Source organism: Odontomachus brunneus, unplaced genomic scaffold, assembly GCF_010583005.1.
Source record: "Odontomachus brunneus isolate Ranch 3 - 2012 unplaced genomic scaffold, Obru_v1 Obru_scaffold_019, whole genome shotgun sequence".
Classification (NCBI taxonomy): Eukaryota; Metazoa; Arthropoda; class Insecta; order Hymenoptera; family Formicidae; genus Odontomachus; species Odontomachus brunneus.
The window spans coordinates 1319686-1346733 of record NW_022639469.1 but is presented as its reverse complement, the minus strand read 5'-3'; the positions used below and the strand labels follow the sequence as shown (position 1 = coordinate 1346733).

Here is a 27048-nt window from a genome sequence, read left to right as displayed (position 1 = left end):
GAGAGAGAGAGAGAGAGAGAGAGAGAGAGAGAGAGAGAGAGAGAGAGAGAGAGAGAGAGAGAGATCGAGAGAGAGAGAGACGAGGGTGAGGGATGAGATTGTTCCGCCGGACAAAACTCCTCGGACCTGATAGGAATTAATAGCGCTTGCCATTCGTGTCGATGGACGATGTTTGTAGTTTTTAATGCTCGCGAGTTGTAATCGACAGTCGCGGGTAAGTAAGGAGCATCTCTCAGCGAGTTACCGTAAATAACGCTTCAAGTGCGCTCTAAACTCTCGACTGTTATTCGAAGTTTATCCAACGTAGCGTATCCAACGGGAGAAGTTGGAGCGGTCACGAGACGCTTTAAGGGACGAGCGAGCACTGCTGTTCCCGACTCGCTGTTCTTACTCCCGAGTTATGCAGCGGTTATGCCAGTCGTAGACCCCGCGGAGGGACGATAGTCCTCATGATCGAACTAGTACTCCCTTCCTCGCCGCCGGTGCATTACACAATCTCCCCTTCCCCGTCATCGACATCGGCATAATTTCACGATATCCGCGGTAAGGGCGGGGTCGAGTGACTTATGCAATCTTCTGGCAAACATCGCCAAAGGATATCTTCGTCGTCGTCGTCGTCGTCGTCGTTGTTGTTCTCGTCATCGTCGTTGTCTTCGTTGTCGCCGTCGCCGTCGCAGTGTTGTAATGGATGGGCGCGGTTTGCGGGCTAAGAAGAGGAGTCAGTCGTTGTGGTCGATGCTGCCGAGCGGCCAAGGTGGAGAGGATAAAAAGAGAGGATATCCCTCGGGCGGTCGTCCTTGCCCTCGCCGGTCGGCCCACGTCAAGGCCATCTTGCTTCGGGCGCAATGCACCCGTCGCTGCTGCACTTTCCCGTCTCTCTCTTCCTCGCCGGGCTGCACTTCGTCTAATGCACCGCGTCGCTCCACTTCAGCTATCCTGCGCGCGGAGGCTGCGAGCGGAGCGGACTCGGCCGTTTCTCTTCTCCTCCTCCTCCTCTTCCTTCTTCTTCTTCTTCTTCTTCTTCTTCTTCTTCTCCTCTGCTCACCCTCTTCTCTCTTTTTCTCTCTCTCTCTCTTTCTCTCTCTCTCTCTTCGCTCCTCTCCTCTCTTTTCATCTTCTCACCAACCGCTCGGCTTACAGCAGGCAGGTTACACAGTTACAGTCTTCTCTATTCCTCTCCTTATCCGCCTTCCGTGCTACCCGTGTGTCCCGTCTCCGACTCTCTACCTCGTCTTTGAGCTCTCGCGACTCCGAGGGAGTCCGGCTATCGCCGCCGATCGGCCGCGATGCGCCTCTCCTTTCTTTTCTCATCCCGTTAACCCTCGCCCTCTCCTCTCCCTCTCGCGCCGCTTTGTCGCTATAAATATCCGCCGCGACGTTATTTTTAACCCGGCGTACCGCTGGCGCACACCCGTGCCTCGGCAGTGATGGAAACCGCAGCACCAAACGGATTGCGCGAAATTACGAGGGATCACCGTTAATTTCACGAATCCGCGACTTGAGAGATGTCATGATCTCGCTCACCTCTGATTGCTCTCAAATTTAATTGCCCGCGAATTTCAGATTTCGTCAATATTCACGCTATTACGTGCTAATCGCACGTGTCTTTAAAGTTGTGACGCTGATGAAGTGTTCTGATTCCGCCTCAATCGGACATTGGCGATACACAACGAGTAACAATTTCATCTGAATAGAGTGGAAAATAAATCCAACGGCGCGCGAAAACAACGGTATTTCGAGAGATTTTATGATATCGCGCGGATAGAGTCATAAAGCAAGAACCAAGGGTGGATCACATTGAACATACTCGCTTACCCTAAATAGTTGACACAACCGAGCCGTCGTGGACGTCTTTTGTTGGTGGTATTGGTGGTTTTTATGGGTTTCTGACCTTCGTGGGAGCCCGCATCGCGCCGTCGACGTCTTTCGGACTCCTATGTTGTGTTTGGGTCGGGGTTGGTCTGGCACTTTTCTCTCGCGCCCGCATTACCCCTGCTTCGTTCAATCTCCTCTTCCTACCTTTCGCCATCGCCTCTGTCTCCCTCCGGCCGTTTCGCTGCTTTTTCTGCGCCTTCCCTTCCCGCAATGTTCTCTGGAGCATGACGCCGGCCGTTGATTAGACCCTCTCTTCCCTCCCGCCCGTCCTCGTTCCTTCCCGTCAACCCCTCTCTCGCTTTCCGCGCTTCTGCCTCGCTCCTTTTTATCGTGACTGCGTGACCTTGCCAAGGTCGGGTGAACGAACAGCAGTAGCTGCAGAGTGGAGGTGACGTTAACGATGCTAGTAGATTGCAACGCTCGAAACAGAGCATACCCTAGGCGGCTCGGTACATACGACAGACCCCCGCGCCTACCCCGAGTGTCTCGATTTTAATGGGTGAAATTTCCAAGAAAGTTCCTCTGTCGAATATCCAGCGGGGTTTTTCGTCGACAAAGGCGCCCGCGAAATTTGCGAATTCAGTTGGAGACAACTACTGAAGGGCGAAACTTGGAGAAATTTACGAACAACCGCGGGCGACGACGAGACGCAAATTGGTCCCTGGATATTGGAATTCCACGTGACGCACAAAATCACGGCTGGAGGAAACGAGCGAAAGACACGTTCCGGTCGGTTACTGGCCGCGAATCAAAAGTCAGTTCACAGTCTCGCTGCTCATTTCCTGCCCTTCTAATCACGTACGCGGCGGCTTCGGCCTCTCTCGCGACCGCTCCCTCGGACGGGATTGCTTAACGAGTGCGGCGATTCCGCGCTTTCGTTCCTTCGTTAAGCCGACAAATTGACGATCGTTCTGTAGGTAGCGTCGCGACTAATTCGGTCCGCCTATTAAAACTCGCTTCCTCCGCTTGATTGCATATCACAAAACGTATCCGCGATGCTGGGCAATAATCGGAAAACCTCGAGCGCGCGCACTTCGTTAATAACGTTCCGAAAGCGCGCCGTCTTTTTACCCTTATCGCGAGGATCGGACATAACGGCGACGCTAATGATACCGATGGAATACGGAGATAGATAATCAGGCTTATTGTTGCGTGCTCGCGCCTCTCTCTCTCTCTCTCCCCCCTCTCTCTCGATCTGAATTCTCGATTTATCGAACCGTCGGAATGCCGCTGCTCTTCCGCCTGAACCTTTAACTGCCTTCGCGGCGTCTCCGCGGCGCCGCATTCTTTTTCGACGTACCGTTTATTTCCTCTTACCTGCGCTCTCGCGCTTTTATCGCGAAAAGAATTTCTCGAGCATGATTCATTCCCCCTCCCCTCGCCACGATTGACAACGGTTCAGATCTTGGTCTGAACGATCACATACCGGGATCGCGTTCGCTGAAAATTTACATTTTTCTTCCGACAAATAAAACGTCTCTCGGTGCACCGGCGCGACGCTATCGCGGCAAGCATCACGGCACGACGCAGAAACCGGCTAACGCGACGATTAATTAATTAACTTGCGCCGCGACAGTCCTCTTGTTCACGACGAGAACGGGATGACGGATGGTGCGGCGACTGCGCCGGCTTAAACGACAATTTGCAAATTGATAGCGCTGTCATTAAGCGGTCACCGCGTAAACGGTATAAATCGCGAATGTCGTCCGGCAATCAACGATTACACACCGCGCTCGCTCGCGCCTCCTCTTCTTCTACGTGATACGCGCGCGGCATCACGATATCCGGGCGCGTCGCTTCTCCCGAGAAAATGCCTGCTGAGATTCCGCACGGTGAAGAATGTTGTAAGAAACGTGCGGCGTTTGTATAAGATCGAGTTTCCCAGGGCGATCCGACGCACGTCTATTAGCGTAGCCGATGGTAGGTGCGTTCGCGAACAGTATTGTGTATCGCACAACCTCGCGAGTTCTCGCGGATGTCTGTCGTTTTTCTTTTTCTCCCTTTCCGGGACTGCGGGGATCCCTATCGACTGCAATGTCGAGGAATTAATTGGCGAAATTTTACGATGCGCTCGGACAGCGTGTCGAGCGATTAAATCTAAATTTAGTCAGCGCGCGGTTTCTCTCTCTCTCTCTCTCTCTCTCTCTCTCTCTCTCTCTCCCTCTCTCTCGCAGTCGCAGCAATGCACTTGCACACGCGCGAATCAGCAACGGCGCGAACTCGAAGAAAGACGCGTGTACTTTTGTATTTGCATGAACACTTATACCTTCGGGCGAGCAGCCTTTGCGAAGTGCGCGCGCGCCCGCGGTCGTTTACGACCGTTAATATATAACTTCCTGCGAAGCGGCGCACAATAACTGCAGAGAGATACCTGCCACAAGGACTCGATCGCGCCGACACGCGGTGTCCAGGCGTTGAGGTCTCTCCGACGCGCCTCTGCGCTCAAAAATATCCAAGTAACGACAATTGCGAATGTTGCCGATGATATTTCTCAATTTTTCGCGCAATTTCTCGCTCGCAATACATCGGTGCAATAAGTTAGAGTGAAACAAGACACACAGAGAATATTGTAATAAAAATTACAATACAATTTTAGTACTCCGGAAATAGACTGGCACTATTATGGAAATTATAATAAGACATAGTGACCATAAACATAATAAAAATTACTGTTTATAGTAATGTTTACTGTTTTATTATAATTTTCACAATAGTGCCAATTTATTTCCCGGACTGTTAAGATTGTATTGTAATTTTTATTACAATATTCTTCCCGTGTATTTGTCTGACTCTAATTGCACCAAGTGTGCAGCAATTTAAATAAAAAACAGATCTAACGTGCTTAGTTAGTAACTGTATCATTAATTATTATTATTATTATTATTTCTTATTGTGTTCTTAATTATATTATTATTGAGAAAGATATATATATATATATATATATATATATATATATATATATATATCGCAATAACGTGCGTGAACCCTCGGAGTATGAAAGAACGCGCTCAGACCGTGGTTTCTCGTCTAAGCGGAAGTTTCACAGCGGTCTCATCACCACGACTGTTCGTGCAGAAATCACGAGAATAGAATCAGCCCGTCTCTCAAGAACGTCGAGATGGGGGGAGCTGGAGAGATCTCGATATTCTCGACCGCGGCATTCGGGCTTTTCGACTCGTTATACATTTCTCGCGCGTCCCGCGGGAACGGCCGGATTCCCGGTGCACGAGAACCGGTGCTCTCTTCCGGTATCACTGCGCGCGGCAGTAAAAGTCCGCGGTAATAGATTGTGCGATCCGCTCGGGGCGATTCGTGCGACGCGCGATGGCAGTAAGAGACTTTCAAATTTAGTTTTACGATTTTGGATTAACCTCGGCTCGTTAATCACGCGGAATAACGCTCGTAGCCGTTATTCTCTATCGTGGGGATGGAGGGAGGGGGAGAGGAACGATTTTGCACGATGCAAAATCGCGTCGGCAGCAGCAGCGAACGCGTATCTCGCTATGGATCGCCGTAGCCTACTTTACATATCTACCTCCGCCACTTACTCGCCGTCGTTGCTCGTTTCCGTCGCAACACGGTTGATCGCGACCCGGCGAAATAGGAAAAGTGCAGCGCAATAAGAAGGGAGACGCGACAGCACACATGATGGAAGATTAGGCTTGCGTGCCACAGCGTTGTCGTTGCGTGGCGTGCTGCGAAATCGTCGGCTGTCTTCTTCGTCGCTTTTTGCCGGCGTTAAACTCACCCCGACACTATAATTAGTCGAAATGGGATTGTTCGCGACACGGCATCGTGTCACCCGACGACTCGCTCTACCCTGCCCCTCGACGATCTCTGATTCGCGCCGCGCTCCGATCTTCGCTCGCTTTTTCTGCGCCAGCTTTTTCCGCGAAAGCCGTGAGGCGAGCCCAATTACGCACCTATTCAATGACTGTAGCCGGCTAGAGGTGATCGCGGTCGGTCGGCTGGCGCGTGAAGAATGAGTTAGGATGAGTCACAAAAATCTAGTCGGCTCCCGTCTCTCCGCGGAGGTGAGACTGATGACAAAAGGGGTCGCGCCTCTCTCGCGTCCGTCGTGTTTTCGTCGACCCTCTTCCCTCCCTTCTGCTCCCCTCTGTATCTTTCGTTCTCTCTCCTAATCCCTGCGGATCTGCCGAGCCGAGCGGTGGACAGGACGGAATCATGTCGGCGACCTCGCAAGGTTCCCGCCAAGGTCGAACGTTGAGCTCCCGAGCCGCCAGCTCGAGATGCCGATCTCCACCGGCGCGCAATCGCCAGCGCCACCAGCCTCTACCGCCAGCTGCCACTGTTACTGTTCGGTGCATCGACTTCGTGACTCATTTGCGGACGAATAAAACGCTACCTGCCACTCGGCGACTCCTTTGTACGACGTGGGGACTCGCGTCCAAGGGTTCGTACGCCGTTGTCACCTCGATGGCTTTCGACGATAACGAAATAAAAGCGAGAGTTACGCGGCGTGCTCGGCCGCGTCATCGGCTTGAAAAATTGTTCGTGCTTTCCGCGACAAGTCGAGAATCCGAGAGGGCTTGCGTGATATCGATCAGCCCGAAATTCATGACACTTCTCTCCTACGGGTGATAATACTTGAGCGTGTTTCGCAATGTAGGATCAAAGAGAGCGCGAATGAATCGCTCGCCGATCAAAGAGAAGACGCTGGTCGCGCGAAATTTCGGCACAAAATATCTTCCGCCTCCTTTCTACTCTCAATGTCGAGCGCGATCGGGTCATCGACACGGAGTGGTCGTTTCATGCGAAATTTATCTCACCGCCACCTGGTTCAGCCGCACGTGAGGCGCGGACGAAAGAAAGAGAGGAAGGAAGTAAGGAAGGAAAGAAAGAAAGAAAGAAAGAAAGAAGGAAAGAAAGAAAGAAAGAAAGAAAGAAAGAGATTGCGGGAATATGGATATCGTAATCGAACAGTCGGTCTAGCTGGCGTCGCTCGGCGCCGTTTTATTAAATCTCTCCTGTTCGTGGCGAGATGTTGGCGTGTGCGCGGCAAGGCGCAAACCGACGAGAGCGAGCAAACCAGTTTACGATAACTTAACAGGCTTACGTATGGCGAAACGAGCCCTTCCTGCCTCCCCCTGCTGCCCGCCTAATCTACCTATCTTCCTTGCGAACCAAACGTTTCGCTTATCGACTGAAAAATGGCCAAGGACGCCGCGTATCTTCGCTCTTGGGGTATGCCGGGCGCAATGCGCACGTAGCGTGTGCGATCGGGGTCTTATAGTTCGTTCACACGACGCTGGAGACGGCGACGACACAGCCTCCTCCTCCTCCTCCTCCTTCTCCTTCAACGTGTTCTTGGCGCCAGGCGCCTGCCGCGGTGCCTCCTTGCTCACTACTGGTGGTAGCTCTTCGCGAACTGCCGCCATCCCGCCGCCTTGGCTCGACTCGAAACGGTCGCGTTAAATTTCGCGCTGAGATTTTGCGTTCGCCGTTGGCCCAGCTCGTTATCCCGCCGGTCTTCACTCGAACGAAATTAGATTCGACTCGTAGGTCGACCGTCTACGAAGGAGGAGGTGCGTCTTGTGTGATTTATTAGTTAAATCAGAAGGCAGGTCCGAGCAGCAGGTCCCTTGTTAGAGAATTGCGGGGATCTGATGAGTCGCGAAATGGATCGGAAGGAGGAGCGGAGAAATAAATAGCTATGAATATATATAGGCTCGCGGGGAATTCCCCGAGTGTGCGAGAGGGGCACGCCTTTGGATTAACGGAAACTCGACTAAATCGGAGATTAACGCGCGCGAATAATGCAGCCGCGGGCCCTGAAGAACCTCGGGAGTCGTTGAACCGTCGCCACGGGGCACGCGCTATGTTAATAGTATGGTAATGCGACACGAATCGGATATTACTGCTGGAAAATGCGCGCCGGTGCACCGATAAAATGACCAATAAAATGACGATTACGCCGGGGCGGCCTAATGAGGAGAACCCATTAATCTAGTGGCGTGATTAGCGCGATGTAAACGGCGCGCGCGAAGGTCGACGGCGAGAATTCACCTATGCCCGATTATTTACGGGCGCGCTCGTAGCTCATCGTCTTTACCTCCGGGCGGTCCGCGCGTCGTACCGAAGGCATTTACCATGGGTCGTCGGTGCTAAATTCATTGCGCAACGTTGTACCTTTTATCCCGCGGTACGTCACGGTGGACGGGAACGAAAATGCAAAGGGCGCGTCTGTGCGCCTGTGAGATGAATTCTCACGCGATTTTCTTCTTTTCCTCTGCGCTTTGAGTAATTACATTTCATCACGCGATGTTACCGTCTCGACAGCAGTCAACGGTGTTATTTTTGGAACTCGGATATGCGCGACAACATAACACATGTTGCGTCGTTGTTTGTCCACTGAGAGAAAAATATGATCAATCCAATAAAAATTATAATTATTTTTCATCCCAACCATATTTTTCGGTTGTTCTAATACGAAAATGGTAATGGTAACAAGTATACAAGGTTATTATCACCAATATTATAGTGGAATTTAATAAAAAAGAAAATGGTTTCCTTGACTACAATTTATAATAATTATCTCTTTACGTGATTATAGTTACAAGTACGAGGCATTTTTTCTCAGTGCAAAGAGAACAAGATGCACGCTGCGGGTTAAATATAAACCGGGAGTGTTCGTGTTTTTCGAGAGAAAGAGAGAGAGAGAGAGGGGGGGAAGGAGGGAGGGAGAGAGGTAGCAGTGACGCGCGGAATTATCCTATTAGATAGCCGGGAGAGCTGATCGCCACAGATAGCCATCGGCATCGCGCGCGCCTATTTCAGAACTCCGTTAACGTCACCGTTCTTATCGAGCGGGAGCGCGATATCCGCGAAAAACATGGTCTACCGAGTCGATACAACGTCTCGCGGAGGTTGCAACGACGTTAGAGGTTGCACGCTATCTTTACCCGCGTAATATCTCTATAATAGCCGTTAACGACTCGACGGGTATAACGCGCGATAAATGCGGGTAAAACGCGGTGGCGCGGATTGAAACGTTAAACCGCAAAACGAGCCCACGGCGGCTGCTGCGCGTATGGCTGTACTCGCGCGTCCTGGCGGCGCGTCCTGGCGGTGCGTCCTGCCCTGCCTCTCAAATAAAGATACGCCGGCCGGCGGTCGAGATATTTCGCGACCATTAAAATCATCCTACGCTCTCTCCTCTCTGCACCTTTTCTCTCCTCTCAGCGCTCTGCGCGTCCTGGGTCCGTTGCTACGCATTATAGCTACATTTAACGATACATAACGCGTTCTACGCCGTGGCCCATTAAGACGTGATTATCCTTAGACAATAGCCTTTTCATATTCTACCAGTCGTTAGCAGAGGGAATGGGGTAGTAACCGAATTAACGAGTTCTGTCCGTGCGCGCACCGTCGACGTGGATTTATCGGTGGGGGAGGGGGGAGGGGGGCTCGAAAGAAGCGCATCTGCCCTGCCAGAGACAACGGTATCGCGTCGATACTGCCGTGGCGCGATCGCTCATCGCCGTTCTTACCGTTAACCGTTTAAGAACTCGAGTGACCGTCGCCGAAACGCAGCAACGAGAAAAAAGGGAGCATTGTTCCGAGTGGCCGGATGAATATGGATCGCCTGTTAATTCCCTGAGAAGAAAAATGCCTCGGAATACGCGGTGTGCGTAGTGGCTTACGTTCGACACGGGAGATTTCAGCTTCTTGCGACGAACGTTTTTTTGCGCGTGCAAAGATGCGATTTGCGTTGAGGCATGGTATGAAGAGGAGAGAAGCAGAGAAGCAGAGTGTGGGAAAACGGCAAGGCGAGCTTTGCGGTTACTCTGTGAGCTCGTTCGTTTCTTGGATATTAAGTTCAATCGACTTTTTTAACGAGTAAAGAGAGACCAAATTCTTTTGATAAAATTTTCCTTCTTCCCCTTCCGAATTGAAAAAATATATGACGAGGGAATACGATATCTCCCGGAGGTGTGCGTATCCAGCGAGTCGGAGGCGTGCCGTCCGCCAGAATCGTTACTAATCGAATTAGCCGCGTAGCTCGCTAACTCGATTCCGTCCGTTTTCGCGGCGTAATCGCGTTAATATTGGTCCGGGAAACAGGAAGACCGGGCTTACCCACCGACTTCATTAAGAGCGCGCTTCTCGCTTCGCGGGACCTCGCTGTCGCGTTTACTTCGTTAGTTAAGGATCTCGATAAGAGAGAGAGCGGCAACGACGACGACGACGAGCAAGCTTCGCTACGAGGTTCGTTGGCCTCGCGACACGTTCGTGTATATCGAGTTACCATTTAATTTACGCAAATTTCGGCTGAGAAGTCGCACTGAGACGCCACGCGAGATCGCTATCATGGTGTCGGTGTCGCGACGAAAACATACAGTTTTAGCCATTGGACTACTTGGGAAGGGTGGGCAGAGGGGGAGAGGGAAAGCTCTTGACAGCGCTCATAGCGCGACTAACTCGCGTAGGTTAACGATCGCAGTTAGATCGCGCGAAAGACAGGAAATCGGGGAAGTCGACGGGCGCGCGATACGCCTGAGTTTCGCTAATGATCGCGGTGGCAATTAGTTAGGGCCTCCCTGTAAATCTTCTCTAACTAATTACCCTTTACACTCCCAACCCCCCCGATGAAGACCACACGGACTTTCTCGGGCCGACCTCGCGGTTAAACGCTAATTATTATCCTTGTCCGCGATAAATTAAACTGCCAGAGTCCACCTTCCACCTTCGAATGGCTCGAATGGTGCGTATGCACCGCGCGCTTGATGGAGGATGGCACGGACGTGGAGCGGTGCACTGGCCTCCCCTCCCGCTTGTTAGATTTGTGTTATCCTGCCTTTATTCTGCCGAGTATTAATTCACGTTGCGCGAAAAATCGCAACCCTTTGCTCGCTCTCGCGCAGCACTCGCGGACGCGCCGCTCCGCGCTCTTTGGAGACGCCGCCCCACGTCCAACACTGAACGAGAGAGCCGAGTCGGTGTGGGCACGCGCGAATACAATATGCTGCGGTTGCAATTTTCGCACGGTACTTTTTACTTTCTTTTCCCATTTCGAGAAACTTGACTTGTACCTACGTAGAGGATTTTTTCCCGGTTTCTTCAGCCTCTTGATCCACTCGCAAATCTCAATGTGTTCGGCTTTATCGACGCTCTTATCCAGTTGCGCTCCTCGTGTTTTATTTCCGGCGTGTTATTCACCGGTTTATGGGCTTCTTTATGAAGTGCAATAACTTCTCCCTTTTTCTCGATGAACGCCGAGCGCGCAGGGAGAATTCATATTCAGCCGACATGGAGCCGTACTATCCGTTTTCCACGATATACGCCAGTAGTTCCGATAAGTGGCGTTCTTGCGCGGGCCCATTACACCATCGTTAGCGACGCTCATCTAATTAGCTTCGCTATAGCCCGCTAATAAAGACGCGCCGGGCTAGCGGCGCGAGTGGTTCGCCGTGGAGGCACCATGCTACCCCGCGAGTATGTTCGTAGCATTCGCTTGGTAGGATCCGAACGGCTCCGGAATAAAAGGCACCGCGCGGTGTCGCCCTCGTAAAACAGCCGGGCCACCCCTTTGGCGTCGCGTCGCGTTGCGTCGTCTGGAAACGGTAGAAAGCGACGTTAAAACGTCGGCGTGCCGATTATCGCGAATGAATACGCGAGATAAGTCGCGAAAGTCGCGCGGCCGCTCCCTATGTTTCCCGCTCGTCGTCGTGATCTCCCCGCGCCTTCCTCGTCGGCATTTATACAGTCGTTATCGCTAAAGCCGAGCAAAGCCTGAACGAGAGCTTAGAGTCGCATTTTAATTTTAATTTTTGAAGCTCACGCCGCAATTCCGCCCGGAGCAGCTTTAAATTCTTCCGTAGCCGCGCGCCGAGAGAAAATCCTCGAAATTTTCGCGCACGAACATCGCGCAAACTGGAATTTATCTCTCACGGCGTAGCGGGCGACTCACAGTCCGGGGGTAAGTGGGTATAGCCGAAGTGGATGAAGTTCATCTCCTCCGAGAGTCGGAATTACTGGGGACGATGTTCGGGCGCCTGCCGTTACTGCAAATTAAACTCCATTCGTGGGCGGAAGCCGCCCGAATCCTTTCGGAAGTATCGCTTCCTCTCCTATTCGGCAAGGGGCCAAGGGGAGAGAATGGATTCACTGTGTATCACTGTCGGAGGTGAAGGGACTTCCTCTTCAGGAAACGTTCTGGAAATGATGCGGTGCTGGTGCTGCAGGAGGAGCTGGCAGAAGGTCGTGCCGTGACCTTCGCTCCTTCGGAACCGTCGGGAGCTCGTCCCGTCACGTAGCTTCGATACGTCGCGTAATGACAGCCCCGAAGAGAGCGGCCAATGGCGAATCCGGTCGCGACGTTTGAATAGATTGCACTGGCGCGCACAGATCGACCATCATCATCATAATCATCATCAGCAGCAGCAGCAACATCATCATCATCATCATCATCATCATCATAATCATCATCATTATCATCATCGAAACGTGATCGCTACCGGCATTAGCTCACGCGTTTTCCTGACGCAACAATCATCACCAATTTGCCGTCCAGATATTACCGCGCGTCGATGCACCCTCGCCATTCTCTCCCCTCCGCCCTTCCATCCCCGCGAGAGTCGTTTGTAATCAATCGGCATGATGTTCCCTGATTGACGATTTCCAGCGATATCCTCGCACGAGATGAAGCCTTTTCCGGATGAATTTTCCACGTTTCATGCAACGATCGGTAAAGGCGCGAATCTTCACGAGAGAAATGAATTCTTATAAAAAGTGGAGAAATGAGAGCTATATACGCGTGAACTAGATTTTCTCCCGCAATCGTAAAGTTTTCGTAGCGCGTATCGTGCATAGTATCGTTTTATTTGTTCAACGGCGATGTTTTAGCATATAATTTCGCCCTTTACGAACTGGAGGCAATTTCAATGGGCGTAAACATCGGTGATTTCTCTGATTTCAGATTCCCAGATGGAGCAAGGATACCGATCGGAGGTGCAAGAACGAGCGCTCGTGGTGTCGCTGCAGATGTTCAGCCTGATCTTAGAACGCGGAGTATCTCTGCTGAAGGCTCAGCTAGACAGCGGGAAGGAACCGAGGCTGGTGGTCGGCGAGGATCTGCAAGTGCTTCTACCGGCTATTAAGGTACTTTCCCTCTTTCCCTCATCATCGCAGGTCAATACGTATCGAGCGAAGTCTTAATTGCGTTTCACGACGCGCGAGTCGGCCCGTAAGTCAATTTCCGAGTCGAAACGTTCACTCGATTACATCCATCGTCCGTGGCTCGCTATTACGAGATAATTAGATCCGGAGCAGTGACGATCAACCTCTCCTTCGCTACCTTCGCTCTCGCCGCTCACGGATAAACGTCTCGACAAATCGAGAATTCCTCGATAAACACGCGAATCGTCGCGGAAGGAAGTCTCGTCCACGTTTGACGTTTCAGTCCTTTCCCTCCGTTCCCTCCCATACCGGAATGACTCGTGACCGATCGCCGGTTATTGGCCGTCACTGATCCGGATAGTCGCGATTACACCTGGAGCTAACCTGGAAGGCGCCAGGTTTTCCTCCCGCGAACCCGATCCGATCCACCGCTGTCGCCGTGGTCGCCGCTCTGCGCTCTCGAACGCCTCTCTAACCGGCGGAGAATTTATGGAGCGCCGCGAGAGTTTCGCACCCACGCAAGGTCTGCCGGTGGCCGGTGTCAGGTCCAGAACCCGACCCGTTCGTGTCTCGACTTATTATGCAACCCGACGTTCGCGATTAATGCACCTATCGCACGTAAGCCGTGCACGCGCGCGCGGGACCGCTTCATCGATTAAACGTCGTTCCGTGATCGAACGTCGGTAATCTCAACGGCGCTGGCGATTTTTCTCGCTCGGAGCGGGACCGCGTGCTGAAGGCCGATTGCGAAACAGCGTGATAGTCGCGATGTAATTACACAGGCCGACCGGAAAGATGGATGCGAGGGATCCAGGAGATGATCGGGTATTGCGTTTGGAGCGAAAACGCAAATTTCAATCGCCCCCTTCCCCCACAGTCGCGCCTCATACGCGCAATGTGTACGTCTCTCTCCACGGTGAAGAAGGAGTCGGGCGGCCGTCGATCTTATTGCGTTTCATTCGAGCGTTTCGCCCGGGGTACAGCGCGTCTCGTGTAGTTACATTAAATAGTCCCGGCTCGACGGGAGAAAAAGGTGTAGGGAAAAAAAGGAACAATGATTACTATCGGAATGCGAGGTGATACAAGGAATAATAGCCGGACTCGTGCTTACGACCGAGGTGAGACCATTAATATTGCCGATAAAGTAGACGCGATACAAGGCCGCTGGAATACGTTTCACTTTATGAGGATGGATGGACGTGCTCGATGAAAAAAGCGTCTCGCGAGAGAGTGTCTATAAATAGCGAAGTACTTTCGCGCACCCTCCCGACAGTTGGGGACTTGATAAGCCCCCGTGAGCGGGAGAAGTAAAAATCTCGGAAGATAATTTCGTAAAATAACAGCCGCGTACATTTGAAGGCACAGCAACGAGTGTGCCTTTCGTCCCGAGTTTTGATTACCTAAAACTTGCGCTTTTGCGCAATTTTGCGTTGCTCAAATATTCCTGAAGATATAACACACGCAGCTTTTCTACGGTGTTATTGTTCTCGGCGCATAGACTACTTCGCGCCGAGAAATAACTTTCTGCAAATATCACGCTGGCAACTTTGTACTTTGACTCCATGTTACTTTACGCATGTGTTTTTCACGCTTGCTTTTCTCTGTTTCTGTTTAGATCTGGTGCGACTGGATGCTCTGTCATAGCACGGTTTGGAACCCGCCGCCGTCTTGCACGGATTACAGAGTTGGGTGAGTTGGTGAAACTCGATAAATAAAGTAAAATTAGTGCAACGTACGTTGCGGGATGGGTGGCCATAGTAGTCCCGCCCCTCGGCGTAATCTCTTTACCGTGTTTTACAAATAAGTTTCGCGTTCGGCTTACGTTCGGAGGCTGTCCGGCCTCGGATTAATCACAACTTTGGTGCGCGCAACAACGTTAACCGCGCGTCGCAGAGCCCGGGTGGTGTTAGGGTTAAAGTTACATGCAACCGTGAAAATGAACGTCGCCAATGTATCAGACTCTCGCGGCCGACGCAGCAAGAATGGCCGATATATCTGGAACTTTCTGTTCCTGTGGTCTGCGGTCTGCGGCCTGAATCGCGGACCATCGGCTTTCCAGCCGAGCTCTCCAGTACGATATTTATGATAGTCAGGAATTTACGCGGCGTAAAAATGTGCGCGCGGCAACGCGTTCATTAAGGCCCGCGTGCGAGGCGGCCTCTGCCTCATCGAGGTATGTGCAGTCGTAAATAACAGATCGCTAAAGAATCGATCGTCATTCAGGAGCTCATAGTATCTGTTTATTCGTAATCGTCACTTCGACTTATGTTCATGCGATATTTATTGCCCGCACCCGCGGTAACCGATGATTATCAGTAATCCGCGCGCGTGGTAATTAATCATTATTAATTTATCAAGCAGTGGTTATAATCGTAAGACATATAATTTTGCTTCTTATTTGGCTGAACCTTTTTTGTTATAACGTTCAAACTTACGCACGCGAACGTGGTGGCTCAAATAGCGCAGCGGCTTTCGGCGCGGTCTCTGGAGGTTAATTATTACCCTTACCTCGTAATTTCAATGCCTACGAGTATCGTGGAGCTCGAAAATTAATCACTTCCGAATATAATGATCTTTTCACGTTTCGGGAGGGAAGGACCGCGAAGGAAGATATTAATTTGAGAATAATGGCTGTTCGATCGGCCTCTCGGGATCCTAGCTCTTCCTAGGCCGCGCACGAACGCGCGAGGTACTTAGCGCAAACTTGACCTTGGTGGAAGCTAACATGTTCGAAGCGAGGGATCATCGGCGCGCCAAGTGCTACCGATCATGTCGAGATCTATTCGTACTTGACGAGAATATCGTATCGAAATAAATTATAGCCAGGGTCGCTCCAAGACGTAGACCTTTGGCACTCTGGCCTCTCGGAAGTTCTGACCCTCGTCGCGTCCAACACTTTCAAGCCGATTCCCATCTCTCGCGTTCGACTCGGAATACGTCTTTAAAGTGGAAACTTTATCGCGCCGACAGGGCGAATGGTTCGATATCAGGGTCGTCTGAAATTCTCCTAGGATCTCTCTTCACTTTTGGCAAAGGGAAATTGCGAATACGAAGAAGTCGCGGAGTAATCGAAGGCAACGACTGCTTTTTTTCAGATGCCCCGAATTGTCGCGCTGGCGTCGCCGCGGTTCTTTCTCTCTTTCTTTCTTTCTCTCTCTCTCTCTCTCTCTCTCTCTCTGTCTCCCTTGGCCACTCTCTCTCGGCGTTCCTCCGCGCGCTCGTGTTTCACGAGAGCCGATATCTTACAGGGGGGACGTGATGGAAGTGAGCGTGGCGTAGGTCACGGTCAACCGCTGCATCGTATCGAGGCTCGATCTCTCGAATCGCACGCGGGCGCCCGCGACTCGTGCAGGTTCCTGCGGCACTATTTCTACACGCTTCTCTCGCGTCGCGAATGCATAAGTTACTGTCCCACCCTCCCCTCTCCTGCCCCTTTAATTATTACTACGTGAGTTCTAATTTCAAGAGGGCGAGCGCGCGTTTCGCGGCGTGGTCTACATCTTGCTTTTGTCAAACGGATTAATCCTCCAGATCGGCGGTGAGAGAGAGAGAGAGAAAGAAGAAGAAGAAAAAGAGGAGACAGACAGATAGTTGGACGGAGAAAGAGCGAGAGGGAGATTTGTAGGGTGGCTTTTCGCCAACTCGCGGCGCATTCGGCCCCGTCGCAGCTGCGCCGAGCAACTATTAATTCAGGTTGACACTTGAGGTGTTTTGAATTATGACTATTGTATCGGACTATTAATTTCGTCTCGCGCGTAGTGATGCCCCGGCGAATCGCGCGCTGCGAGAAACTCGCAGGTAAAGACGTCGTGGCACCCGCGGCGGCCGACCGGACGACGACGTTCCCGCGGTGCGACACGTGTTCGTGATTGTAACGTTCTGTGCTGTCTCATAGTGCCGCGGGGAAAGTCCCACCGCCGCCAATTTGAGCGATGGATTTCCGAAAAAGGGAGTAGAGAAGACTGGCGTGCACGTTAAACGCGTTGCACGGACGCACGCGAGATCTCCGCCATGGGATCGATGCGATTTGACCCGATGCGATTTTCCACTCGCTGAACTCGCTGAACTCGCGCGAGATAATGGATTGGAGCACCTCGTCCATTTCGCACAAAACGAGCCCGTTGGGTCGCCGAATTCCGGCGCGCCTCGCGCTGACTCACGGCGCTAAATAAGGGACCCAAAAAGCGCGCCACGAGACGGGGAAACCCCGACGCGCCCTGTGGCGCGCGGTCGAGGGCCCAAGGGCCACGGTTTCACAAAGGATCGGCGCGTCTCGAATTGATCATCCGCGAGCGTGAGCGAATACTTTTTGGCGCGCGAATACGAGGCTCGCGCGCTCGTAGAGACGACTCGTAGAGGTGGAGAAAGGAGAGAGAATGCGCGCGCGAGCGAGAGAGAGAGAGCGCTGTTCATCTTATCGACGGCGTTTCGTCGTCGTCGTCGTCCTCGTCGTCGTCGTCATCGTCATCGTCGTCGTCGTCGTCGTCGCCGTCGCCGTCGCCGTCGCTTCGGCGCGAGTTTCGCTAATGAGATAAAATAAAAGAAGAATAAGAGCGAGGGAAAAGAGCGCGAGAGTCACGCTTGTCCGACTGATGCAATCTACCGTCCATTAAACGAGCCTCAAGGCTCCCTCTCCTTCTCCGCTTCTCCTTTTCTCTTACCTTCTCTCTGTCTCTTGCTCTCGCGACGTCGTTCTCCAGCGCTCCTTTGCGTAACCAACGGCCACTATCCGGCTGGATAGGTTAATTATTGTTGCTCGTTAGCGATTAACAATTACGTGAGTCAAGCGTTTCCTTGGCAAGGACGCGGCGAGACGATCGGCGCAGCCACCGTCGTCTCCGTCGCCGATCCTCTCCTCGATCTTGATCGCTGCGTCGGAACGGCTAGAACGGCGCGTGATTCGACGCGGACGTGGATTTCGCGACGCGAGTCTCGTGGCAGGCGCGATTAACCGATGACCTTTAACGACGCTGGCCGATTAATCGCGCCGGAAACCGCGAGTGGCGCGCACACTTTTGCTCGCAGTGGAATTAAGCGATCGGTCAAGTCCCTTCGTGATCCTCGCGCCGAGCCTTCTCTCGCGCATCGTCATCGCGCGGTCGTGTCTTCCATCGTTAAAGACACGATGTGACACGCCGGGGCGAGTGGAAGCTTTCATTTTGCATAACGCATGACAGGACTCGTTTTGCAACTTCTATTTGACGAGGAAACGTTATAAACGTTACGTGTTTCTGCTATTAAAAGATGTTTCGCGCAGAATCGCGAAGGGATTTGTCCTGGAGAAGATCGGAAAAGATTGGAGAGAGTCTGCGTAGCTCACGTGATAACATTTCTCATCGTCTGTCGGAGTCTGCACGAGTAGAGGAAAAGAACGGGGGAAAAACTGTGTCTACGAGTGGGAACGCTGGCAGTAAAAGGGAAACGCTCCTCGCTCCCAGGCACGGTCCCAGAATCGCCATTCGTCGCGTTAGGAATTAATAATTGAGCGGGCGACTTTGGCTTTACAGTAATACGGAAGTGGTGAATGGAAACGTATGCCCCGCCGCGGGTAGATCATTAATAACGTCGTCGGAACGAGCCGCCTGTGTACGAAGTACATTAAATGTATAAATCTGTGATCTATTATTATTATCCACCGGCGCGGCGCATTACGCGGACCCGCCGCAATAATTTCCAATATGTAATTCTCGACATTGGTAATAAATAGTCGCGCGGGGATATATCATATTCGCGCGAGGGCCCGCGCGCTCGTTCCCTCTTGGCGCGCGCGCGCATGAGAGAGAAAGAGGAGGGACTCACCACTCTTCGTCTTCGCACCACAAATGGTCAGATATAAATTTTATCAGCCGTCCGTTTTTCAATCGCACCTACTCTCGCGTCTCGCATTTATATGTCTTGTCGTAAATACGAAATCGTGCGCGCTCCCGCGCCAAGGCGTGCGAAAATTCGATGGCGAATTGCGCGGCGGCTCGGGGCGTGCAAACCGCGAGCGGGTTAGTCCACGGGCCATCGGTGGGCGCACTTTCGTGCGGCACGCCGAAACAGTATTTTCGTTATTTTCGAATCTCGAAAATCACGATCCACCGGTCGAACGGGGCTAATTGTACCTTGTGGTCAGAGAGATTCATCGCGTGACTGAGATCGCCACGGAGTTCAGGACACTCGCCTCATGTCAGGTGTACGCGAGGCGAGCAGTCAAGGAAGCGAATTACCCGGCGTGTATCGCGTTCCTTTTTTCATAAATAAATAATATTTGATCGAGTGTGCTGCTTACACAGCCGTCAATCTATATATTTTTTTCTCTTTTTCACGGGGACATTCACTTCGTCATCTTCGCGACGAACGCGCCGATGAGGGATCATCACGACATAGAGAATTACTTTCGGACTTCGGCGAAGAAGGTGCAGGAACGCCTGCCGATCGTAAAAGAGGCGCGGCATCAAATGATGTTAAACGATCTAGTAAAAAATACACTTGAATAATTGAGAACTGGTGCCAATTTGGCGCGTCGCGAATCACAAATCACGTTCGATGAGTCAGTCTACGAGATGAGGTAGATTTGACCGCGCGGATCGGACCTGTCTTCCGACCTTGATACTACACCGAGACCCTTCTTCGGCTACTTTCGAATTACGTATTAGAAGAATGGCCCGTTCTCTCTTGAGAATCTTGTTGAATCACGAAGCACCTTTGTCGCGAGGCAGAGTTTAAGCCGCGGGTGAGATTCTTCCGGATTCTCGCTATTCTCGACGAGTATTATCCGCGGGGCTTCGTAAAGATGCTTCATTCGATCCTCTGCTTTGTTACAGACCGCCCGGAGACGCGTGGAGCAGATTGGCGACGATGGTGAACCTCCTGGAGAAATTAAATTACACCAGGACAAGCTTGATTCAAGGCAAGGAAGCCGAGGGTCGCGAAGAAGGTAAGGAAGTGTCAGCTAATAGACCCCGCTGTGTCTTTTGTGCGCAACGAACAACTTCCGTGTGCGCCGTCGGTCGATTATTTTACGGCAAAGCGGAACGCGCGAGAGGCGAGTCGAAGATTGTGCGAGGCTCGTTAACGCCCGCGCAATTCGATCCTTTTCGTTTGATCCGCTCGATCCTTGCGTTCGCTTCTCTGTAGATACGCGATCCCGAATTTGCCGATGTCGTCGACAACAGAGCAGTGCCTGAAGGTTTCTTGGAATGGACACCGCGGGTTTTAAGGAAGACGCGAAAGAAGCGCGAGAGGAAGAGTAGAAGCGACAAAACATTCCCGCGTTTCTCGATCACGACTCGTGCGAATCTCGCGGATAGACCTGGACCAGGCTTAATCGAAAAAGCCGCGTTCCTCGCGCGGCCAAGTCGGTGTCCAGTCTGTTGACCCGTAGGTAGCTGGCGCGACGGTTGCGTAACGGTGAATACGTTCGACATGACCACTGCAGTGCCATTCTCTGCGGCCGTTTACTAGCGAGTGGCCAATGGTCTTTCAGCGTGCGCGCGAGCCACGTCGCGCGTCTTCCACTGTATTCTCGTCGCAAGCGCATGTTATGAATACACAAATTGCATTGCCCCGAAGCTCATTCACGTGCGGCCCTCGCGAGGACAACTCGACAACGACGACGACCAAGACGACGATGAGAGCCTCTCCCGTCGATTTTCCAGGCGACCATGTCTCGCGAATGCGATCTCGTGTAGCGCGCTCGTATGCTCGGTAATACGCCGGGACCGGCGAATATAATAGATATCGCGCGAGTAAGAAAGGCAGAGAGTCGCGCGCGAGTGTCCGTCCGGCGAGAGCGAGCCCGTCTCGCGCGAAGCCACCCATCACAATTAATATCCGTCCGGAGGATAATTATGACCGATACATCGGCGATTAATATCGCGCTAGTAATGAATTCGCTTGTTCGATGATAATCCATTACGCTCGCGCGCGGCGATATTTTATCATTTACGTTATATTCCTCGCGTCGCGGTGCGAGATACTTGCCGCAGCGTGTGTCGATCGTTCATTAGCGGCGCGCGATAGACTTTGGATCGGGACATAATGAAATATAACAATGGGGCGCGCTGAGAATAACACGGTGCTTAACGTCAGGGAAAATGCTCGAGACGGGGTGAAGCGCCCCAAGGTGCTTCTTAACACCCCGACAGCTCGAGGAGTGACGCGAAAATGCAGTCAGATCGTGCCTTTCACTCTCGATTTATATGATTGTAAAGCAGATTCTAATATCAACTCTTACACGATGAAATAGTATAGTGGCAAGGCGGGGGTGTCATACTTTTGGACAATTTACTCTTTGACGAAGAAGTTCTAGCTCAAAGATTGTAAAAGTCGCTCAAGAAATCCACTCCTCCCTCTGGATTGTAAAGATTAATTCCAATTTTACACGGAAAAGAAACATTTTGTCGGATTAACAAAATTTCTGATGAAATATAATCGAAACAGAAAATTCCGGTAACCTTAACCGGATCAAATTTTTTATTCGTTCATATTTCATCAGAAATCCAACCAAACTGTATGTCCTGTGTGATTCCAATTCTTGATTTCGCGGGCGACTCGCGCGATAATTACCGGCGACCCGATACGGCGGGCTGATACGGAGTCCGCGATAACGGAGGCGACCGGTCGCGTACGTACCTTACAGCGGGCTGTGAAGGATCCTTTCTTTTTTTCTTTTCGAATCGCGTCAGACGCGATCGCGAGTTCGGTTTCGAACTGGGTCTTCCAACGGGTCCGCTCGCGTGGAAACGAGCGTTCCAGTTTCGCGGCGCGTCCTTGCTCGCGGTATACTTACCTCTAAACCGAGTATGTGCACTGGACGACAAGCGCGTCACTCATCGTGAATATCGCTGCGCGCACGTATTGCCGGGACAGAACCGTGATCGTTGATCACGGCTGACTAGAATTAACAAGCTCGTCTGATCCGCGGCCGACCGTAGCCGACCGAAATCGGCTGTGCGCGATGGGAGACACGATGTTATTAGTTAGCGGGACGCAAACTTACGGTATTCTTTGACATTCGCGATCGCTCTCGAGCCATATCTGGGTCAGGGGTTTGTGTCCCTGGAAAATTGGCGTGAACTTTTTGGCATGGCGACGCGCGAACACGCCCCGTCGTGTCGTGGAACTTTAATGCCGGGCACGGAAGGCGACGGGTCGTCACAATGCGATCGCATTTTACCGATTCCGACCGCGCGACATAAACATCTGAGCTCCTTTCGCGATACGTGATATGTGTCTTTGCGCGTGTCGTTCGCGTGAGTTCAGGGTCATCGCGACTAAGTGATTTGCGCATGCCGTTCGCGGAGAGCTTCGGGTTTGGCACGAATCGGAAAGTTTGACACGAGGAGCGTCGATCGGTCGCAATCAGCGGGCGTATAACGAATATCGTTTGTTTCAGAATTAGAACTAGTGAAGTTGCCCGAGGATATCACATTGGCGGGATTCACCCCTCTCATGCTGAATCCCCAGGATCCTTCTTACGTGGAGAAAACGGAGGACATGGTAAGCGCGCAAGTTCAACATTGCGTTTTGTCGATAACGAGATTAAAAACGGAGAAAACTGCGCTCTATTATCCGTGACTTAAAAAAAGAGGGGAGAAAAATTCCGCTCTCGATTAGAAGTGTCCAAAGATCTCGCGAATTTCTCGTCGAATCGACGTCGATCCGATACCCCTCTGTATTTCGCGCGACATCTATGGATCGGGTAAACTTTCTCGTTTCAGGAAGTGGCTCAGGTGTGTCTGAGGATAAGCAAGATCCTCTTCTTCGGTCAAGTGTTCTTGTGCGGCTTGGAGACACCAGTGCTGAAACTGCAGAAGAGCGAGACCGGTGTCAGCGAATACGTGTCCGTGGTGGAGGCCTCGAGCACGAGTTCACCGAGTTCGCCGCCGGAGCAGGTACGTAACTGTCGTAAATCTCGAGTCCCGCGAGAGAAAACGCGCGCGTTCGTTGAGCCCCGCGGATTTCGGATCCGATCTCCCGAAAGCAGCCGGCGAAGCTGAGGGCGCTTGAGCGAGACGATCGCGGTCCATCTATCTCGAGAGGCTGTCCTTATCCCGATATTGTGGAAAATAACGGTGAAGAGACAGTTCTCCTTTCTAATAATGAAGACACATCGATCCACACGCCCAAGTCTGACAGTAGGAATTTAACTCCGAATTGAGTAATGTCTTCAGCAATATTTATGATTCGGATTGTCGCGATAGAAATTCAACTCTCTCGCTTCCCGAGGGTGATATAAATATTAATTACCGGTGCGTCAGAGGGGCGTTAAAATTAAGTAGATCAGATTTCTTCCGCCTCGGGATTTTCGATTAAATCCGGTCGCCGCCACGGCTTCGTTATTGCAGGGAGAGATTTCTACGACGAAATTAATTTACCCTCAGAGCGACTCGGAACTCCTAGTGGAGAGTTACAGCGAAGGGGAGGAGGAAGAGTCGATTTCCAAGCTGAGGAGATTACCCTCGTGCAGCGTAGCCGACGATACGATGGCTCCCGTCGCGGCGGTCGAGATAAGGTCACTGATTGAGAGGAAGGAAGAATTGGAGAGGCGGCAGCGGAAACAGGATCGACATCGGCAGCGGGTGCAGGTGAGTGTTTCGAAGTATCCTGCAGCGATCTATCGACTCGTCGACGCGATAAACGGCGTCGATGGGCCGCTACTTATCACGCTGTTATGCGGAAATGATTAAAGCTGCGATCGCGCGTCAACCGGCGACGATAAACCCGTGATTTCGAACTGCCGGATTCTCGGCGGTTGGAGTCGGCATGTCGCGACGACAGGCGTACACGGTGCTGCCCGAAATCGATTTTCAATTGCGCGACCTGCGATCGAGCTGCTGTTGAGCGAGTCGCCGCGGGAATCGACGAGGCATCTCACCGCTTTCGAACTTAGCTCGTATTGCGCGCGACTTGCCGGCGATGGAGACGTCGACGCGGATTTCGCCGTGTCTAAACGCGATACCAGTCCGACCAGCAACTCCCTCCCCCCCCCTCTTCCCCTTGCGTTCCACGTTTCTCGCGCTTCTCTTCTCCTTCGACCTGTCTTCCCACTTTGAGAGGGGAGGGAGCGAGAGGGACAAGAGCAACGAGAGGTATCTTGCGAGAAAGAGAGAAAGATGTATTCGTCGGGTCTAAGTCGAACTAAATCAAGAGATTACAACGCGTTGCCTTCTCGCGAAAGAAGCAGAAGAGCCTGGCCACCCCTCCCCCTTCCCCTGCTCCTCTTTCTTTTCGCATTCCTCCACCCCGTATCGCACCACCCCTCGCCGTCGCCGTCCTTTTATTTCGAATCGCGATCCTCGATCCTCTCTCGCCGCAGACTCTCGCAGCACGCAAGCCCGCCGTTTTTATTTACGGCATCGAAACTCCTCCTTTTTGCATATTTATTATCCTACCCCAGCTTGGGGCCGGATTTTGTGCATACTATGTGGTCGGCCGTGCGCTGTCCTTCTCTCTCTCTCTCTCTCTCTCTCTCTCTCTCTTTCTCTCTTTTTCCATCCTTCTCGGCCCTCACGAAGCGATATTTTTCTTTTGGAAGAAAAAGAAGAGAGACAAGAGGAAGGGGGGAAGAAAAGAGCAGGCCGGCCTTTACGGAGATCCTGTACACGCGGGATTGTCCTGTTTTTCAGCTCGATTTTTTCTCAAGCCGAATATAAGCTTCGCATCCCGAACGGTAAGCGTGCGAATACAGATGTACGCGTGTTTCGAGTTCGAATTCACTACGGAACGGGTATAATAACGGACAAAATGCGGTTGGCAGTTTCGAATATATTAACAAGTCGTACGAGGGAGAAAGAAGAGGGGGCGAAAGATGCGAGGAGATGCAGAGCGGAGGATATCCTCCGCACGTCGTTCCCGATGGAACCTATCAAATTCAAGACCTCGCGGCGTCTCTCTCTCAACTCGAGCTCAGGCCACGAGACGCCCCCGGGCGCATCGAGGAAATTCACGTGAACGATCCGCCCGCGAAATTCGCCCCGTCTTGCTTCGGGTTTTATCGGGCTTTCCCACGGCGCCCTCCGAGAAGTCGGTATAAATTTCTCGTCGTTTCTCCCGTATCTCCTGAATTTTTCGCGCGCGCGCGCGCACTTTTATCAGGAAACAAAACCGGAGGCGAAATGCGCGCGGCAGATCTCCTCTCTACCCTCCCGCTTTTCTCGATTCCGGGGCGCGTCCCGGGGGCCGTGTGGAATTGTTTCGAGGATAAAGTTCGGCGAGAGTCCGGCGTGACCCCGTCGCGAAATAAATAGCCGCGATATCGTAGCGTCGGTAGTTTGTTCGACAGCCTCGAAGCAGTTTTATCGCCGCTCGTCCTTCTTCCGCGCTCTGAGCGGACGTTCCGCTCTTTTTTACTCGGACTTGTGCTCGGTCTCTCTTGCTTTTCTTCCTCGTGATTCGCCGAGGCGCGCGATAACAGGTTGACGCTAAACCCCGCGCTGTTTTTTACGCGCGCGACTTCACCGAGTTTTCTCCTTTGGCACCAATCGAGCGGTCGATCAGGGCTTCCCCGTTTCACCCCGAATCGCGCACGATTGTCGCGCCTGATTTCCACGCAGAGAGCGTGGAGTCTCTTCGCGAAAATTCCAACATTCGGACTTGTCTGCCTTGTCGTCACGCGTCGCTTATTATCTATCCATCGAGATACGTACATACGCGCGGCCGAGAGGCGACGAATCTCCGCGCGCGGGCCTATTTTAACGCTTGAATGAACCCGCCGCGGAATGTAGAACGGTCCTGTTGCACGCGCGTAACACCTCGGAACCAGTTTTTCCGCGGACAACGGTGAACCTGAATTATACCACTCGACGACGAGTGAATTGCGCTTCGGCGTCCCGCAAGCTTCAAATTGCGTTAGCGCGCGCGAATTGGCCCCGAGTGCAGGAGCAAACGCTTAATTGGCCGGCGAAATTTCGCGCGTGTCACATCACGAGCCGGTTAAACCGCAAAGCCCGGAACCGGCCTCGCCGTTGCCTAAAAGCGGCGATGATGATTCGGTCATTTTAACCGTATTTCGCGATCTGGTATTTCCAGGCCGACAGGTAGATACCGTTTCGCATCTGCATTATTTCGGCGCACGGTTAGCTGCGCGAACCGCCGTGATACAACGCGGACGATTGCTTTTCCGCGGGTATAGTTACTCGTATTAATTGAATTAAGTAATCCAATTAATTTGATTAATCGACTGTATATAATCAGGTACTGTGCATTACTACTCGCCCGCCGCAAACTGCTACCCGCCGCAAACGCGCGCGCGCGCGCTGAATTGTGTTCGATCGCGTCGCAATTAGATCGTGCATTTTTCTCGCCCGCCGACAGTTTTATCTTCCGTATTTACGCCAAACGACGAGCACGCGGTCGCGCATCGCGTGTCCCGCAAACGCGCGCAGCTACGCTTTACGCGGGACGACTTTTTGCGCGGGATTTTTTGCCCCGTCTCGGGGCCGAACAATCAAATTCGCATTTTGCTCGGCGCTCGCTCGTCGCGTGCTATTGCATCGCGAAGAAGCTACTGCCCCGTTGGTCACGTCGATTAAAACGATATTTCGCCGCCCTTCTTCTTCTGCTGCTACACGTACGGAGAGTGAGCGAGACGGAGGGGCAGGGAGGGGGGGGGGAGAGAAAAAAAGGAATGATTTACGGACGATTTGCACGGAGAGCGGATAAAAAGCCGCGCGCGGATTGGCCTGCAGCCTAATCACTACGTTCGGTGATAATAGCATTATCTGAGAGAAGCGCGTGTTGCGTCAGACTGCCGGAATGTACACATACACAACGCGAACTGTAACCAATTAATCCTTCATCTGCATCGCCCGTGGTGTTCGATGATATTTCCTTTTTGCGCACGGCACGGCGGCCCGTCATGCTTGGTCGATGAACCGTGGACGACTCACGGATTCAGGATAACATCGTAATGCGTCTTAACCACGGGTTCTTTCGGGTACGGCGGATATTTAATAACCCTCTTTCAGTGCCGAATTTTTATGTCTTGTAACGAGAGAGAGAGAGAGAGAGAGAGAGAGAGAGAGAGAGAGAGAGAGAGAGAGAGAG

The 27048-nt window shown here is 52.1% G+C and overlaps 1 protein-coding gene across 5 annotated transcripts in view; it reads left to right on the top strand.

Annotated features, from left to right (window-relative positions):
- Positions 1-27048, top strand: part of LOC116841845 (telomerase-binding protein EST1A) — an 85302-nt gene that overhangs the window by 30203 nt on the left and 28051 nt on the right. For 3 of the 5 annotated variants that reach the window (XM_032810260.1, XM_032810261.1, XM_032810262.1), the window contains 6 exons: positions 12815-12996; positions 14630-14703; positions 19824-19936; positions 22397-22500; positions 22722-22895; positions 23349-23588. In XM_032810260.1, coding sequence (XP_032666151.1) covers positions 12815-12996; positions 14630-14703; positions 19824-19936; positions 22397-22500; positions 22722-22895; positions 23349-23588 — 887 coding nt within the window. The remainder of the gene's footprint in view (positions 1-12814; positions 12997-14629; positions 14704-19823; positions 19937-22396; positions 22501-22721; positions 22896-23348; positions 23589-27048) is intronic. The other 2 variants (XM_032810263.1, XM_032810264.1) reach the window with 1 other exon arrangement.